The 15081-nt window shown below is 43.1% G+C and overlaps 1 protein-coding gene across 1 annotated transcript; it reads left to right on the forward strand.

The window, feature by feature from the left end:
• The first annotated feature begins 2063 nt into the window (after window positions 1-2063).
• On the forward strand, window positions 2064-14109 carry enc1 (ectodermal-neural cortex 1). The gene is made up of 3 exons (XM_067982160.1): window positions 2064-2312; window positions 7595-9400; window positions 13363-14109. The coding sequence occupies exon 2, from the start codon at window positions 7601-7603 to the stop codon at window positions 9374-9376; it is 1776 nt and encodes a 591-aa protein (XP_067838261.1). The 5' UTR covers window positions 2064-2312; window positions 7595-7600; the 3' UTR covers window positions 9377-9400; window positions 13363-14109.
• Window positions 14110-15081: the final 972 nt, after the last annotated feature.

A 15081-nucleotide genomic window follows, 5' to 3' on the forward strand; every position in this document is an offset into this window, starting at 1 on the left:
ATTTACTGAGTACCAATTCCTTAGTGATTTTAATCGTATTTAGCTCCTCCCCCCCTAGAGACCCCTGTTTGTCCAGTGTTGGGATATTCTTAGTGTCCTCTACTGTAAAGACTGAAACAAAATATTTGTTCAGCATTTTTGCCATCTCCATGTTTCCCACCATTAATTTCCCGGTCTCATCCTCTAAGGGACCTACGTTTGCCTTAGCCACCCTTTTTCTTTTTATATAACTGTAGAAACTCTTGCTATCTGTTTTTATATTTTTTGCTAATTTATTTTCATAATCTATCTTCCCTTTCTTAATCAATCCTTTTGTTACTTTTTGCTGTCTTTTGAAGACTTCCCAATCTTCTATCCTCCCACTAAGTTTGGCTACCTTATATGTCCTTGTTTTTAGTCGGATATTATCCTTAATTTCTTTACTTAGCCACGGATGGCTGTCATTTCTTTTACACCCTTTTTTCCTCAGTGGAATATATATTTTTTGAAAGTTGTAAAATAGCTCCTTAAATGAACACCACTGCTCATGTACCATCTTACCCTTTAATCTATTTTCCCAGTCCACTTTAATCAATTCTGCTCTCGTACCATCATAGTCTCCTTTAATCAAGCGCAGTACGCTTGTTTGAGAACCAACCTTCTCACCTTCTAATTGGATATAGAATGTAACCATGTTATGGTCACTCATTCCAAGGGGATCCTTAACTAGGACATTATTAATTAATCCTGGCTCATTACACAGGACCAGGTCCAAGGTTGCTTGCCCCCTTGTAGGATCAGTTACATACTGCTCAAGAAATCCATCCCTAATACACTCAATAAACTCTTCCTCAAGGCTGCCCTGCCCAATTTGATTTGTCCAGTTAATATGATAGTTAAAATCCCCCATAATTATAGCTGTTCCCTTATTACATGCCCCGACTATTTCCTGATTAATACTTCTTCCAGCAGAGTTGCAACTTTTAGGAGGCCTATATACTATGCTCACAGATAGGGGACAAAAACATTTCTTGAGAAAAGTAACTGTTTGCATTAACTGACACAGACATGGCACTATCCACACAGGCCACTATAGAACTGGTACTATTCACAGCGACTGATATAGACACAACAGTGTTTTTACTGATAGTTCATGCTTATCTCTGTAGCACTGATGGATAGAGATACAGTGCTGTTCATGTTGACCAACATAAGACATTCACTGATGCAGATGGCATTGCCTACACTAAATGTGTAAAAAGCCCCACTGCCAATGATTGATTGTGAAATTAAAAACGTGATGTGAATACGTGTTTTCCATGTGCGTGAGAGAGTGTGTGCGAAAGTTTGTGAGAATGTGTGTAAGTGTGTGTGTGTATGTGAGAGCATGTGAGTGAATGTGTGAGTGTATATGCGAGTGTGTGTGTGACCTTTTATTTAAATGTAGAAGCTATACTCAAGCCAAAATGGTCAAAGCTAGGGGAAATAATCGGTTAGCATAACTCTCTGGTGAGTGAATGCATGTACATAGCAGATGCTTTCCTGTCAGACTGTTCACTGTCAGCATTTTCTTCTGTGAAAGGAAGAAAATAGAGATCAGGGGAATATTCAACATTTCGCAAAAACAGCCTATCAAAAGGCTGCCTCCAAATCAGCTCTTTAATAAGTAGCTCTGGTTCTCTGGACGTTTCCTTTTCTGGCTTTGGGCTGGGAATTCGCTGCCCGTGACATCAGTCCAGTACTAATCGGTCCACTTTAAAGGCAGTCAGAACGCAGCGAAATCGGGAACAAGCAACACTTGAACAGCTGACTACTGCAGCCTGCTTCGAAAGGCTAGGGGAAGACACAGCGCCCCATCAGCTTCTGCAGGTCGGTTGCATTCGCAAAGTGATCTCTCTCACAGCATCAGTCACCGTGTCCAGTGTCAAAGAGACAGCACTGGCTATGTGCGGGTTGTAGCTCACTCACTCCCTAGGCATCACTCGCCGATGTCAGTCAAGGTGGACCGATCGATCTCAGTCACTGTGTGTTATCTGAGCAGTGCGCACTGTGTTGCTTGCTCTCAGTCACCTGGGTGCCAGGCGCCTTGTGTTATACTGTGCAGTGTCCACACTGACTGCAGAGGGTGACAGCAGCTCACCGTGGCAGCTCGCTCTCTTTTGACAGTCAATTTGCACCGACCGATATCCAAGCAGATAATTTCCCGGTTGAATTACAGCCGGCTCCCAGCGCTCTGCTCAGCTCCAGGACACCGCAAGCTCAAACACCAGGACGCCCACGTCCTGCACTAGCCCAAGACCATGACTCGTCGGATCATCTGCTGACAAGTTTAGGTAAGTCCGTGACCCCCTCCCCCCTGCATCAGACAATCTGATTATGATAGTTGTAACAAAATAGGAAGTTTGGCAGAGAGACGGGGATACTGTGCTGGTGTCCGCTTGTGGGATTATCACTGGAGCAGTGCGGGGCTGAAGTAGCAAGTGTAGGGAAGGGTGTTCTTTGTGTGTCAGGGTGTCTACTGTGGGTCAGGGTGTCTGTGCGGAACTGAGGTAACAGTCTAAGGCAGGGTGTGTACTGTGTGGGGCAGGGTGTGCGGGGCTGGGGTTACAGTGCGGGACAAGGTGTGCGGGGGCTGGGGTAACAGTGCGGGACAGGGTGTGCGGGGGCTGGGGTTACAGTGCGGGACAGGGTGTGCGGGGGCTGGGGTAACAGTGTGGGGCAGGGTGTGCGGGCTGGGGTAACAGCGCGGGGCAGGGTGTGCGGGGGCTGGGGTAACAGTGTGGGGCAGGGTGTGCGGGGGCTGGGGTAACAGCGCGGGACAGGGTGTGCGGCGGCTGGGGTAACAGCGCGGGACAGGGTGTGTGGGGGCTGGGGTTACAGTGTGGGACAGGGTGTCTGCTGTGTGGGGCAGGGTGTGCGGGCTGGGGTAACAGTGTGGGGCAGGGTGTGCGGGGGCTGGGGTAACAGTGTGGGGCAGGGTGTGCGGGGGCTGGGGTTACAGTGTGGGGCAGGGTGTGCGGGCTGGGGTAACAGCGCGGGACAGGGTGTGTGGGGGCTGGGGTTACAGTGTGGGACAGGGTGTCTGCTGTGTGGGGCAGGGTGTGCGGGCTGGGGTAACAGTGTGGGGCAGGGTGTGCGGGGGCTGGGGTTACAGTGTGGGACAGGGTGTGCGGGGGCTGGGGTAACAGTGTGGGGCAGGGTGTGCGGGGGCTGGGGTTACAGTGTGGGGCAGGGTGTGCGGGCTGGGGTAACAGTTGCGGGGCAGGGTGTGCGGGCTGGGGTAACAGTGTGGGGCAGGGTGTGCGGGCTGGGGTAACAGTGTGGGGCAGGGTGTCTGCTATGCAGAGCGTATGTGGTTGTCACTTTGTACTGGTTGGTTACTGTACAGACTGGCTGCGGCTAGACGAGGCATCAGCTACGAGCTACTGTACAAGTTGCCTCTCCGCTGTTTGCTGTGCGGGCTCTCTCTCTCTCTGGCTGTTTAGGCTCCTTCTGCGACCCTGTCCATGTGAGGCTGTCTATTTGCTCCCCAGGCTTGCCGGCCCTCAGCAGCGTGTTTGAAAAGAGCCGCTGTTTGCCCTGACTGAGCAGCCGGCAGCTGCTGTTACACACACGCTCTCTGCCCGCTTCCATCGCAGAGCCGAGGTACCGGCGAGCGGATGCACGCTTTAAAACTTAAGCAAACTTTGTTATTTGACCCTTTGTGAATCGACTAGTTTTCATGTAAGTAAAACTGTGTGTGTGTGTGTGTGTGGGGGGTGCATTCGAAATTACATTACTGAAATCAATTTATCAAACACTTGACTTTTGTGGCTGTAACATTTGGTGTATCAGATGGTAATTCACCTTTTAATGTCAATTTTGGACTCGGGAGCCACTTTTGTGTGTCCGAGTCCCGCTTCCTCTCTTATGGCTATATATTTGTTTGATGAAGGTACTGCTCATCACTCTGTCTGGCAGTTGTTGAACGGAAGGAAGCCTGAGAATCAGATCTGTACAATCGGACCATTTGGGAAACCGTTAGCGATTAAACTAAAGGAACACGCAGGTCTCTCACTTACCAATGAACGAGCTGCCCGGGCAGTAAGACTGGGTGTAATTGAGGGATTTAAATGAACAATAGTACAGATGCTTATGATACCTTATCGTGTTGTATCAGGGTTGCAGTTAAGCTTTGTGTAATAATATAAACCTGTAGCCCCCCCACCCACAACCCCATAGTCTATAAATCTGTCTTGTAGAAAGCTGATCGAATCTACTACCGGCAGAAACGTGTAAAAAAATGGATTATGAGCATGATTGTATCTGGAATGATTTTACATTAATTTTCTTAGAACGATTTTAAGCGTCCGTGGAGTGAAATCTCTGGAATAGAGAGCGCAGATTGGAAATTGTCTTGTTTTTTAGGACGAGGAGCCCCTGCCGGTCGAGACTGTCAAATCTCCTGTTTACTTTGGCGGGGGAATAGATGCATCTTTTTAAATTCAATTTTTGAAAATTCAGGAGCAATCATTGCAGCTTCCGAAAAAAACTGCTCGCAGCCCTTTTTTTCCCCCCAAATAGAGACGTGAAGAATTCTTTTCAGCACTCGGTGGGGTTGAAATTCATACAATTCAATCAAAGCCGAAACCCGTCGCTTCACACGTGTAAGTTATCACTTCTTCTTGGGGTTTTATTTTTGGTGAGCAGCCAAGGTTGTGTTGGGGATTTGAGGAATCGCCCACTTCCGTAGGATGAAGAGAATGGCTCACAACTGACAATGGGTCCCAGGCATTTCTTTGACTTGTGCCAAAGACTGCAAATTACATCTGCACTGGTCCTTTACACATGAAGGCACCCCAGTAAATGGCACGGGTGAGGGACCCTGTTTAATGATTGCTTTTAGCTATAGCTGCTAGTGCTCTAAGGTACAGTAACGGCGATCATTGTGTTTATTCAGTTCAAAGTAAACGTTAGAGAAAGAAGGAATGCGTTTCACTTTTTTTGTTTCAAGATGCAGAGCAGTAGTGTGGTAATAGGACAGGTAACTGGGGCTGTTAACCATCTGCACACCTGCCTGCACCAGTTGCTGCTTTCCCTGAGCCATTTAGTAAGACGTGGCTGTACATGATTTAAAGGGGATGGGGGAAATATTCGTTATTTCTCTATGACATACAGTAATTCCCTTTCAGTCATTTAAAGGGATACTGTCTTTACACACAAAAACTCAGGCAAGCATCTTTTGTGGGGGGAAAAGGGATCAGATATATTTTATCACTGCAGGCGAGATATTGATGCCTTGCAATATAACTTACCTCATGACACTTTTTCATGAAGAAATGTTAAATAATGTAAACAGAGGACTGCCACTTTGTGCATGTTATTACTTGCCATGATGATCAGCAAGTTAGAGCATCAGGCATGACTTTAGTCAATATGCAGTGTCACTATGCAAATTAGATACCGGGTATGGTGGATGTTAATGGACTGCAAGATTGTGCACCATGCAGAGCAACAATACACGTGACATTAAACACCTCTAATGCAGTTACTGATGCTAATTATTTTTAGATGTAAAAAGTGTCCTTTGAATGGCAGGTCGTTTTAACTTAGACATTGTGGAATATTAAATGGACAATACCAAAACAGCAGGTAGTAAAAAACAATCAAGTGGAGAATTCTCTAATTTTATGTGAGCTGCTTCAGTTGCTTTTTAACAGCTCTGCATTAGTTATATTCTGCAAACAGGCTAAGAGGTAACATTTTAACCAGGAGTATTAGGACTGTAATAGGCACCTTGACTTGACAGCATTTGTGTTGTTTCTCCATTAGGTCATATAGATGGAAATATACTGATTATTTGATCTTGTATAAATTTGCAACTTATTACACTAAATAATACAACATAAAATGTACTTGCCTCATTCTTTAATTGTGCCATCTACATCAATTTCACTGCATTTGCTATTTTGCACTTTACTTTTTAGAAAAAAATCATGTGACCTGACATTTGTGTGCATGCCACACAAAGATGTAATGTAAAATAACTAAAATGGCTTGAATTACAACTACTGGCACTGATGTTGATGCAGGCTTGAAATATTCCAATAATTAGCTGTGGTAAAAAGTGCTTCTGTGTTGGCCTTAGTAATATACAGTGCTGTATTAACTCGTATAAAGGCTACATTTTTTAAAAGAGAAAGATCAGTTTAAGCTGCCGGGTGCAATATATATATCTCAAAGCTGTTGTCATGTTGGCAAATGCAGCGGCTATTTTACACACAGCAATATCCTACATACAGCAGTGAGATGAATGATTAGTTAATATATTTTTGGTGACAATGATTGAGGGGAAAATGTTGGTCAGAATACCCAGAGAACTTCTCCAAATAGTGTCTTGGGATCTTTTACACCCACCTGAGCCACCAGCCAGGGTCTTAGTCTATCCAAAGGACAGCAATTCTGACAATGCAGCACTTCCTTAGCACTGCACTGAAACGTCAGCCTAATTTATATGCTCAGATATTGGAGTAAGGCTTGAATCCACACCTTCTGGCTCAGAGGTGAGCTTCCTACCAACCAAGCAAAGCTGACACTTGTTGGTGAGTTAGTAACACTATTTTTCTTGAGTAGAGGGATAAGATTTGGGGAGCATGGTATACAAGAGTGGTCTTTATGTGCATCAATACCATATGCATGTTAATTTCACTCGTGTTTCCACTAGATTAACCAGCACATTGGTATCAATTCATTATAGGGATAACATGCCACTTTAATATGCTGTAATGTGCAATACTCTTGTGTAAATGCTGTCAATTCATCACCTGTAATTGCTCCCACTACTACCACCAGTGACAGACCTATATTCATCAATATTGCACACTGTTGTTAGTTAATATAATCTCTCCAGACATAACCAAAGTTTGGAAGGGCAACATCTATAATTGTTTTGCTGTGTACAGTTCAAGTGGACATAATATACAAATTACACATCCACTGCCACTTTATATTGGAATCCTAGTAACAACATTGAGCTCTATATAATTATAGCTTTAGCAGTGTAGCATTAGGTTGCAAACCAAAGATTCCAACTGCCTTTCACCATTATTACAAGGAACCACTAGATGGAGCACTCCAGATAAGAGGGGAAAAACTGGCTGGACAGGTTTTTCTTTACAAAATGGACAAAAATTGCAAAATGCAATCCCTAAGACACTAATAAAACCCTGGAATGTAATAAAAATGAAACTGGACTTATTCATTCATCATAAACCAATGGTCCCGATTATTGGGATTAACAGTGCCTTAAAGCTAGGTCTCCAGTTTTTGGTTTTCAAAGAAAAACTAAAGGAATTGTGGAACGTAATCTTCCTTAACACTGGTTATCCTGAATCCTAAATAATTGAACTGGAATTTGACTTATTCAGTTACTGTAAAGCAGTTCCTTGCCTTTGGGCTGAAATAGGAACAATGGTATTTGGTGATAGTTTTTGGAGACATATATCACATGTTTTTAAAAGTTCTCTTTGGACAATACACTTTTCTATTTGTGTCTATTTCAACAAAAAATAACTTGTGGGACTTTGAATTAAAGAAAAAATGAATTAATTGCATTTCTGAATTTTTTTCCCCACAGTGTTTGATGAGAATGTCAGTCAACATGCATGAGAATCGGAAATCAAGAGCCAGCAATGGCTCAATGAATATTTACCTCTTCCACAAAGCTACATATGCTGACAGTGTCCTCACCCACCTGAATCTTCTACGACAGCAGCGACTCTTCACAGATGTCCTCCTCCATGCAGGAGAAAAGACCTTTCCTTGCCACAGAGCTGTGCTGGCTGCCTGTAGCCGATATTTTGAAGCTATGTTCAGTGGAGGATTACGCGAGAGCAAAGACAATGAAGTAAACTTCCATAATTCCATACACCCGGAAGTGCTGGAACTTCTTTTAGACTATGCTTACTCATCTCGTGTCCTCATTAATGAAGAAAATGCAGAGTCACTTCTGGAGGCTGGGGATATGCTGCAATTCCAGGACATCCGGGATGCTTGTGCAGAGTTCCTAGAGAAAAATCTACATCCAACCAACTGTCTTGGAATGCTGCTGCTCTCTGATGCCCACCATTGCACTAAGCTTTATGAGCTCTCATGGAGAATGTGCCTCAGCAACTTCCCAACTATCAGCAAGAGTGAAGACTTTCTGCAGTTGCCAAAGGACACACTGGTGCAGCTTCTCTCTAGTGAAGAGCTGGAGACAGAGGATGAGAAGCTCGTGTACGAGACCACCATAAAGTGGGTGAAGTATGATGTGAACAGGCGCCACTGTTGTTTGCCAGAACTGTTGCAAACAGTTCGATTGGCCCTTCTACCAGCTGTTTATTTAATGGAGAATGTGGCAATGGAAGATCTTATAACCAGGCAGATGAAGAGTAAAGAGTTAATAGAAGAAGCAATACACTGCAAATTAAAAATTTTACAGAACGATGGAGTGGTGACAAGTCTTTGTGCCAGACCTCGTAAATCTGGCCATGCCTTACTCCTTCTTGGAGGGCAGACTTTCATGTGTGACAAAGTTTACCTAATAGACCATAAAGCAAAGGAGATCATTCCAAAAGCAGACATCCCCAGCCCACGCAAAGAATTTAGTGCATGTGCAATTGGCTGCAAAGTATATGTGACTGGAGGACGAGGGTCAGAAAATGGGGTCTCCAAAGATGTTTGGGTATATGATACTCTTCATGAAGAATGGTCAAAATCTGCTCCAATGCTTGTTGCAAGATTTGGTCATGGGTCTGCTGAGCTGAAACATTCTTTGTACGTGGTAGGTGGGCACACTGCAGCCACAGGACGGCAGCCAGCATCACCCTCTGTTTCTCTAAAACAAGTGGAACAGTATGACCCAGTGACCAATAAGTGGACAATGGTAGCCCCTCTTCGGGAAGGTGTCAGCAATGCAGCTGTGGTCAGTGCTAAGCTACGGTTGTTTGCCTTTGGTGGTACTAGTGTGAGCCATGATAAACTGCCTAAAGTACAATGCTATGACCCATGTGAAAATAGATGGACTGTGCCAGCTACCTGCCCTCAGCCTTGGAGGTACACAGCTGCAGCTGTGCTGGGGAACCAAATTTTTATCATGGGTGGTGACACTGAATTCTCTGCATGTTCAGCATACAGATTTAACAGCGAGACCTATCAATGGACTAAGGTTGGGGATGTGACTGCAAAACGAATGAGCTGCCATGCAGTAGCATCTGGAAATAAACTCTATGTAGTTGGAGGCTATTTTGGCACTCAGAGATGCAAAACACTTGACTGCTATGATCCCACTTTGGACACATGGAACAGCATCACTACAGTACCTTATTCATTAATTCCCACAGCATTTGTTAGTACATGGAAGCACCTTCCTGCATAGAAATACATTGTCAAAATTTCACAGGTAAGCAGTTCTTCAATTCATTGACAAGAGTTGAATTAGTGAACTAAGCCTTCGCACTTGAAATTGGTTGAAGAAAAGGTTTAAAATAATATGCGCTCCAATGGGAGGCCAACTTGTCCTTTCATGTTGAAGCTGTGGTACCAAGGCAGAAATGAACCCCAGTGTCTAAGAAAGTCCCGTGGGAAAATGAAAGATAATGGGAAGCCAATAGCACATCCTCAATACATCAAAATGTAGGAAGCAGCAGATTTTCATCTTCAGTGCATGGGAAGTTATCTGGCAGGGCAGACTGCACGCCCTTTATGGAACCCACCTGATTTCCATTACATTACATGCGGTTTGCCTTGCCAGATTACCGCCTAGGCGGTGAAAATGGAAAATCTAGCCTGTAGAGTCATAGAAATCATGGCAAAAAAGGAGGCTATTTGGCTCATTTACCCAGGCTTGATACCAGCTCTATAACTGGAGCTATCTATTCCCATTTTCCTGCTCGTTTCCTAGTAACCCTAGTATGATAATTTGGATTTTTTTCAAACAGAATAACTATATTGTAGTCTTATGGCAAGTTATGAATAGTGTAAGTGAGGCAATGTGGCATGATGCATTGGATCTCCTGTACGCTGTGCACCTCATCGCCATGCAGTTTCCCCTGCTGTAAAGTTTGTCCCTGGACATTGGGTGAGGACAGGATTGGACACTGCTTGCCCTCTGGTACCTCACCCAAGTGGCCATTCTTCATGTGTGAACCTAGACAGTGTCCGTAGACTTTTGGCCACGGAGGGGGGAGCATTAAACCTAAACCCAATTCTGTCCACACCTGATGCCCAGGCTTGCAAGCTTTCAGCAGGAGTGTCTGGCTGGCGATTGGGAGGATGTTTAGAAACCCACACACAATCCCATTATCATACTGGAATATCTGCAGCACTTGTGAGAAAGCTTCAGAAGATATTTCAGAACAGCAATATTACAGAAACATACAGCGATTTTAACACTGCGTGCCCGTCGGAAACCAGGTGGGAGGGCAGTTAAAATTGCCCATGAGACTCACCTGCCGACATCCCCGACTGATCCCACAGGCTACGATCTTAACCTGCTCTTCTGAGCAGGTGAGAAGCACACCTGCCTGAGGGTCCTTTTTTAAATATGCAGATCGGGCTCTGATGACGTCATCAGGGCCCAACTGCTACTTTAACCAGAGACTATGCGGGAAAGCCTTTGTAGCCCTCCTGCCATCCAACCTAGAGGGGAGAGGAGTCAGGGCCAAAAGAGGCTAAAAAAGGTAGGTCATTTTAGTATTTTTGACTTTCCTATGGGAGCCAAGAGGAGCAGGAGTGTTTAGGCCTCCCCTGCCCCGGAGCTTCCCACCCCTAGATAGCGAGGCCCCCTGGAAACTATCTCCTCATGACTTACCTGAATGCCGGGGACTCTTCCTTCGGTCCTTGGTGGTGGCCTCCTGCCATCCGACATTCCACTCCCACCCATCGGCCAGTTGCCAATTCCCACCGGCAATTAAACAAGAGGCCAAGGAGTTACAATCTCCTGGACCTCACGCTGCTGAAGTCAGGATGGTTTGCCACTTGCTTCAGCCCCTAGCCCGCCCAACTACTGTCCCAAGGCTTATATAGTGTTTTTGAGGATGGAACTGTCAGTCTTTCATTTTTTGTAATTATTCAATACAAATTTGTGCAGAAACATTGATTATTCAGCATCTAACTGATGAGTCTTTGTATTCGAATACAAGGATTTCCAATTTACAGGAGCTCTATTGTTTGAAAATAACATAAACGGATGCATTTGGACTAGAGATGGTATCACTGTAAGCTTAGGTAATTCTTAAAAAAAACCTAGATTACCTATATACTGTATAAACAAATGCTTTAAGTTAATCTTAGAATCAGCGATTCTGCAGTGATTTATTTAGTCTCAGAGTAATGTCCTGTCAAAAAGCTGGCTAGCAGCCAGTGAGTTATGAAGAGAAACAAGGAAGAAGCAATTAAAAGCATAAAATTTCCTGCATTAAATTTGCAGTATCCTTTTTATTGGCATGTGTAGGCAATGCCCTAGAAGGTTAATGTGATATTAATCCTCCATTCCTGATTTTATGACTCTATCATTTCTAGAAACGCCATGTTGACAGGTTTTTAATGACAGGCTGCGGCAGAGGGGATCAGTAACGGACTAATTTTGAAGTCAAATTAACTGTCCATTGTCCTTGGTGCTAGAAGGGAGTGGGAGGGGGTGGAGGAGAAAATTGCTAATGGAGATTTGCACAACGGCAACTAAAAGCTGATGGAAATCACAGTTGGCTTCTTGCTTTCACTCGCATGACCCTCACAGGACAAGTGGCCTCCATTCAGCCACCTACCTTCTTAAAACATTAGGGATCCCACTGGTTACAGTTCAGGGTTGGAACAGCAAACATTTTGAAACAAAACTGTATTTGTAATATAATACTGAGTTCTAATGGAGCAAAGCTATTTTATCTCGTAGTTCAAACCGGAATGTCCCCTGTAATCAGCACAATGCTCTTTTGATACTTTTGTGTGTGATCTGTTCTTTTCTAAGCATGTTATTTTTCCTTTTATATTTGATAGGTTAGTGAAAAGCCCAGTTTTAGTTTTGAAATTAGTATTCCCTTTTATTATTATGGTTCTCGTCTTTAGAAAAATGAATTAAATTGACATATTTTATACCACATGATGGGTGGAATGGGGTTTTCATGGGCTTTAGGATTTGTGCAGCCTTTAGTTATAATCATTTCCCCTATCACTGGCTTACCTTTTGTTGTTTAAACGCTTTCATTTCGGGCTGTCGTAGCTGAGTTTTCCATGCATTTTTACTTATTCTTGCTTTAGAAGCCTAGGTTCATGTTATGTGACTTCCTATTTTAATAGAAAACTGTGTAAAATATTTTACGGTCACAGTGATTTTTTGTTTATTTTTGCAATCAATGTTCTCATTTAAAATAGTGTATGCTTGCGAACGCTATCATGAACAGTTTAGTATTGTATCTTATTTATACAGCATATTTCCAGCCTACTAAAATAACAAAGGCTTACCTTAGCCTAATATAAGACTATTCAGCCAATGTAGCTTTGTTCACAGTACTGAATTGAGTAGATGGGGGGTGGGGGTGGGGGGGGATTGGGAAATCCCTTGCTAATTGAGATTCGTTACGTCCATCCTTTGAATCTAGTAGCCAACACTTGCCAATGAAAACAAATCATATTTATTGTCAGTGTGAAGGACTGAGCTAATGGCTGAACCCGACCACAGAGGATATTTGTGAGGAGAATTTTTGTGGCTATGTGTGTTTTATTTCCATTGATCAGCAGAATGTAAACGTGATGCACCCGAAACAAAGATGGGCTTTCTAGGGTGAATACATTGTTTATTTCATTTATTGCTCATGTTATCTGCCTTTATAAGATTTCCTGTTGACAATGCAGAATGTTGCCTTCAGGATACATGAATAAACCAGTAATAATGTGCAATAAATTATTTACATTTTTTTTTAGTCCATTAACTCAATGTGACCTCACATGGTTTGTCATCAATAAAGCTTGGCCTAGAAGATGAATTCATCATTATTCAGTTTGTTCAAAGTTTTACAACCTAATGTGCAGAAATGATGCTGGAGCCATGAAGATTGTGTTTTGGTGGCAAGCGTGAACTTGCGTCAAAAAAGCACTGGAATGGAACATTGCTCCAGACGTTACAATGTAGTGATCCTGGGCCGTGATCTGACCCCTCAGAGCAGCATAAACAATATGAGCCTGTTCACATCTAATACAAGAAACCACAATATAAATTGAGAATGAATATGGTGAAGAATAAAGGATTTAGTGTAGCAAAATTGCAGCCGTTACTCTGTCACTGGTTCACTTGACTATGAAACTGTTATTTTGTTGGAATGGATGCACAGTATATGTAACATGAGCCTGTTTCTCTTTTTTGGACAGATTCCAGGACTCCCGATGTGAAGATTCTGTCTACTATGAAGAAACACCACTTAAATGAAGAATTTTTAAAAAAAGACCCTCTTTGCCTGTATGAGCTAAAATGATTTGGCTTCAGCAACCAGTACCTAATATTGACATGAAGAAAACATTTTGTTTCCATGTACTGTACATGTATATCTTGTGATTATGAAGCAATTGCTGGATGATGGTTGCCAGCGGTGATAAATAGTGAATTAATGATAACATTAATCAACTCTTCCAAAAAAATGACTTATCACCATGCTGCCGCACTGTTCTCAATTTTCATTGACTCCCAACATTTTGTGTGTGAAATTTTAAATGGTTGTTACCTCATATCATGACATTTGAAATGCCAACACCAGCTGTGAGGAAGCGGGCAGATTCTGAAGAGTGTGAATGTCGGGCCTCCCCAACTCTTCACTAATGGAGCCAGGGCTCTGGACGTTGTTGCCGGCTGTGCCTGGGGGCAGCAATTATCCTACTTCAGGAGCCCATGCTGTCAGGCAGGCAGGCAAAATCCTTCAGGCTGTGGAGAGGGGAGTCAGCTGCAAAAATACAACTGAATCATTAAAGGTCAATTTTATTGAGAAGGAAAAAAATGACCTGAGGGTCAGAGATACTGCTTTTATACGAATCTGTTATTTATGTTTTTGTTTATGATTGTAGGATATTTATTGTTCAATGTTACTTGCACATTGAAATGACAAGTATTCATAAATGTGATTTTTGTGGTAAAGAAAGTCTGTTGAGAATTATTTGCACACTTGTTTAGTGGGGGAGGGGGAAGGGGGAGGGGGAGGCCAGCTAACATGCTTGAATACCATATCCATATCCATTCTCTTGTCACATTGAGCTGGAAAGTGCAAAGCTGCAGTGAAGGGGAGGGAAAATTTCCAATCGGAACTGGGAAGGGTACAGAAGCAAGTTCTTAAATTACACAGATATTGGAAGAAGGCACCGAGGTCACTTTCTCAGGCCTGTAGCTCACCAGGTTGCATGTTGTATTTTCTAGCATATGCCCATATATCACTAAGCTTCTCAGCACTTCCAGTGCTCTGATGTAAACACTGTTTAGTGCATGCTAATTAATCTCTGAGCATGTACTTTTCTACTCCCGTGCAGCCTGCTAGTCAACCCAGCCCAGCCCAGGTCAATTCTTCACACGGTCCCTTTTTACACACAATTATCTTGAATCACTATCAGTGAAAATGATCACAGAGGCAAGCAATTTTTATTATGATCCGAGAGGCAACCTTTCCTGGGATGTAGAAGACAGAAGAGAAAGAGGAGCAAGATTTAGGCTGGAAAATTTGTATGTTGTAGATTTTAGGTAGAACTTCTAATCGGTGAAATTTATGTCTGAAGGATTAACATGCGTACACTACTTTTAGGCAGATGTTAATCCATTTAAAATAAACAGGTCAACACCTGCCTAAAAATAGAGCACAGCATAATGCGGTACGAGCGTGTACGTGGACTTCACCAATCAGAATTTCTACCCCTTTCTTTTTTTTTAAAGCACCATTCTTTTTCAGCAATTTATGTGTTAAAATATCAGGTCAGTTTCTGAAAGTCAGATCAAACCATCCATTGACATCTTGTTAAATTATAAGTGGCACTACCTAATTGATTACTACAGTGCAGTTTGAGTAACTTTTTTGAAGAAAATGATTGTGTTGAAATAATTATAGAAATGGT

Source organism: Heptranchias perlo, chromosome 4, assembly GCF_035084215.1.
Source record: "Heptranchias perlo isolate sHepPer1 chromosome 4, sHepPer1.hap1, whole genome shotgun sequence".
Lineage (NCBI taxonomy): Eukaryota > Metazoa > Chordata > Chondrichthyes > Hexanchiformes > Hexanchidae > Heptranchias > Heptranchias perlo.

Excerpts from the sequence above, each read along its gene's own strand:
- enc1 (XM_067982160.1), top strand. The coding sequence starts at position 7,601 with ATGAGAATGTCAGTCAACATGCATGAGAATCGGAAATCAAGAGCCAGC.